Below are 2,749 nucleotides of genomic sequence, written 5' to 3' on the forward strand. Positions count from 1 at the left end.
ACGGTCAGCTACTTCAAGCTAATTCAAATCCACAGTGAGTCACTCGGGTTTTTTTCAATACAACTAGGAGTCAGCGACTATCAGAAATTCTAAAATAAAAACACATTTTGATTTCACACAGTGATAGCTGAACTGGGCAGCTCAGATTCTAACATCAGATTTTGTCTTTTCTGGGCCTCTTCGCTTAAGAACTTCTGAGACCTTGAGCTAATGTTTGGGTAGTAAACTGTTTTTCTTGGTACATTGTGCTCCGGTCGGTTATTTTAAATCCGGTTGCCTCGCAAACTTGGTTGGTGTCATCAATCTTGCATTTGTCAAAGGTTGAAATAGAACATGAGAGGGAATTTAAAAAAATAAATCAACCGGTCTGAAAGTCCACTGGGACCAACAAGAATAGATCCGGTTTCTACAAACGTTATCATTTGCACACGAATTTGGTGTTGACAGAAGAGCAACTGAGTCCAACTGAGTCTCTCGTTTGTGCTGGCCGGCTCCATGTGAATGCGCTGGACCAGTACGCCTTATGTTTTAGCTGGTACGATATTCGAGATGTTGCGATATGGTCGTTGGCTTGTTCGCTGAGCTGGGCAATCTGGTTGCAAACGCTTCATCAACAATCGAGGTGACATCATCAGTGCGTAGTTGTGCGTAGCGGTAACCCACCGCACACACCACCACACACACACCAAAGGGGGAAGCACTGGGCCCGAGTTTCACTCTTGTTAGAGCTCGAGTATCGATTATTTGTCGAACATACTCATCACATCGCTCAGGTGCGAACACGTTCGCCCGTTCAGACGCGAGAATTTAAATGCATCCAACGTGCGCTGGTGGAGTAGTGGGAACACGTTCGCCTCACATGTCAGATGTCCGGAGTTTAAACCCCGTTTAAACCATTGGATATGGGCTTTATCTAACTCGAGTCCAGTGCTTCCCTTTGGTGTGGATTCACATGAATAATTGCGCCAGGACAGGAGGACGACTGTTCAAAACGAGCCATGTGAAACTGAAGGAAACTGAACAATACACCTCCCGCAAAATCCCCACGTGCATCAACCAGGAGTCTCATTGAAAACAGCAAACTCAAAGACAATTAGTACGAGTTCACACCACATTTAGGTTTCAAGACTAAAGTCGACGCACTGTCCGGCCTCGAGCCACTGCAAAACGAATGATTGGGTTAATGCTAGGTTAATTCAGCGACGTTCAACAGATCTAAACCAAGATAGATTTGGGGAAGGACATTCCACTACAAGATTTATCGGCCTTCTCGTGTCCCACCGAATGTTTGTCTCCTTGTCTAGAAAGGTATGCATTGACTTGATCAAATGTTTCGTTAATCTATTTGAAAAACTCTCATTAAGTTATACTTTTGTTGTGCCACAAAGCAAGTTGGATCACATTCACTTCAGAAGAGTTTGGCTGTCAGTACAAATATTCTATCAAGTCAAGTGAGTGAGTAGGCCAGTAGGTTTGTCGAATCCTTAAAGCAGTGCTAGACTCTGGTTGCATTGGGCTGTACATTTCAGACAACCAGATCACTGCTCTCAACGACTCCTCTTAGCTGATAACCGCGACGCGTCACGTCAGATCACTATCCACCACTCACCAGTTCTACGCCGTGTTCAAATGAAGGGGTGGCCTAACTATTTACGCAGCTCATCTCTAAAATGCCATGCCAGGGCTCCTCAATGGAGCCATTCGTTAACCTTCTTGAAGTTATTCGTTTCTCAAGGAGCTCGTTCCAAGAGTGCATTTGCTACGTGTACCCGCTGCTGTTCCCTGAGTTGCAGTCCATCTCCAAATAAAGCCTCAAATTCTGGAAGACTAGAAAATTTTCACGATAAAATGCTTGCGCCCAACCACAAACTGAACAGTTTCTTATCGATTTTTGCATAAATTACAGCTTATTGTTCCTGTACAGGGTGATTTCGCCCAAATCACGGGAAAAATGTGGATAAGATCCCCTTAATTTATTTCATCAAAATGGCAAAATGATATAGATTGTCAAGTGGTGATGTGTGGAAGCACCAAGGGACTATTTGGTGGACGGAAAATAGAAATAAAACTTATGAGTTGGAGCCCAGTATGTAAGGTTTTAAATAATCGATATGTACATACCAGTCAGTCAAACTGGCAGGCACCGAATAGTACAGTAACTTTTCAGATTACTTCGATAGCGGAATTGGAATATATTACGCCTATGGATAAAAAGCGTGGCAACCTTGGCGGGACACGAGCTGGAGACTCAACTGAGGTTGGTTGCTGTGCGGAATTTATCATTGGTTCACAAGATCTGAAATATCTTGCTTTCGGATGAGCCTCGAGGAGGGTCAACTCAATTGCCAGTATCGTAACTGTTTTGTGTGACTGAAGATTCCGCGTTTTGGAGGTTGTATTAGTTCTGATTGTAGTGTGACAGATGAGATGAATGCACGAATCTGCAAGGCTCGGGCCGCGTTTGCTAACTTGAGACACCTATGGCGTCAGAATGGTTTATCCCTGAACCTCAAGAGACTTGTGTATCAAGCTACAGTGCGGGCTGTTTTTTTTTATGGCTTTGAGACTTGGTCTGTTTGAGCAGCGAACCTGAGACGTCTTCAGGTGTTTGACAATAGTTGTCTCAGAAACATAGCTCGTGTGTATTGGTGTCGGCGAATCCGTAACGAGACTGTTAGAAAGCGCGTTTTCGGTTATGCAATGGGTACTTTCATTGAAGAATGTGTCCAGCACCAGAAGCTGCGTTGGT

At 44.2% G+C, this 2,749-nt stretch overlaps 1 protein-coding gene across 1 annotated transcript in view; it reads left to right on the top strand.

The window, feature by feature from the left end:
• Positions 1-726: 726 nt before the first annotated feature.
• Positions 727-2,749, top strand: part of T265_14939 (hypothetical protein) — a gene marked incomplete at both ends in the record, with an annotated part of 7,429 nt that continues 5,406 nt past the window's right edge. The window contains 4 exons of the mRNA XM_009175873.1: positions 727-861; positions 929-1,047; positions 2,415-2,535; positions 2,605-2,743. Of these exons, the coding sequence (XP_009174137.1) occupies positions 727-861; positions 929-1,047; positions 2,415-2,535; positions 2,605-2,743 (514 nt within the window). The remainder of the gene's footprint in view (positions 862-928; positions 1,048-2,414; positions 2,536-2,604; positions 2,744-2,749) is intronic.

Source organism: Opisthorchis viverrini, assembly GCF_000715545.1.
Source record: "Opisthorchis viverrini unplaced genomic scaffold opera_v5_305, whole genome shotgun sequence".
NCBI lineage: Eukaryota > Metazoa > Platyhelminthes > Trematoda > Opisthorchiida > Opisthorchiidae > Opisthorchis > Opisthorchis viverrini.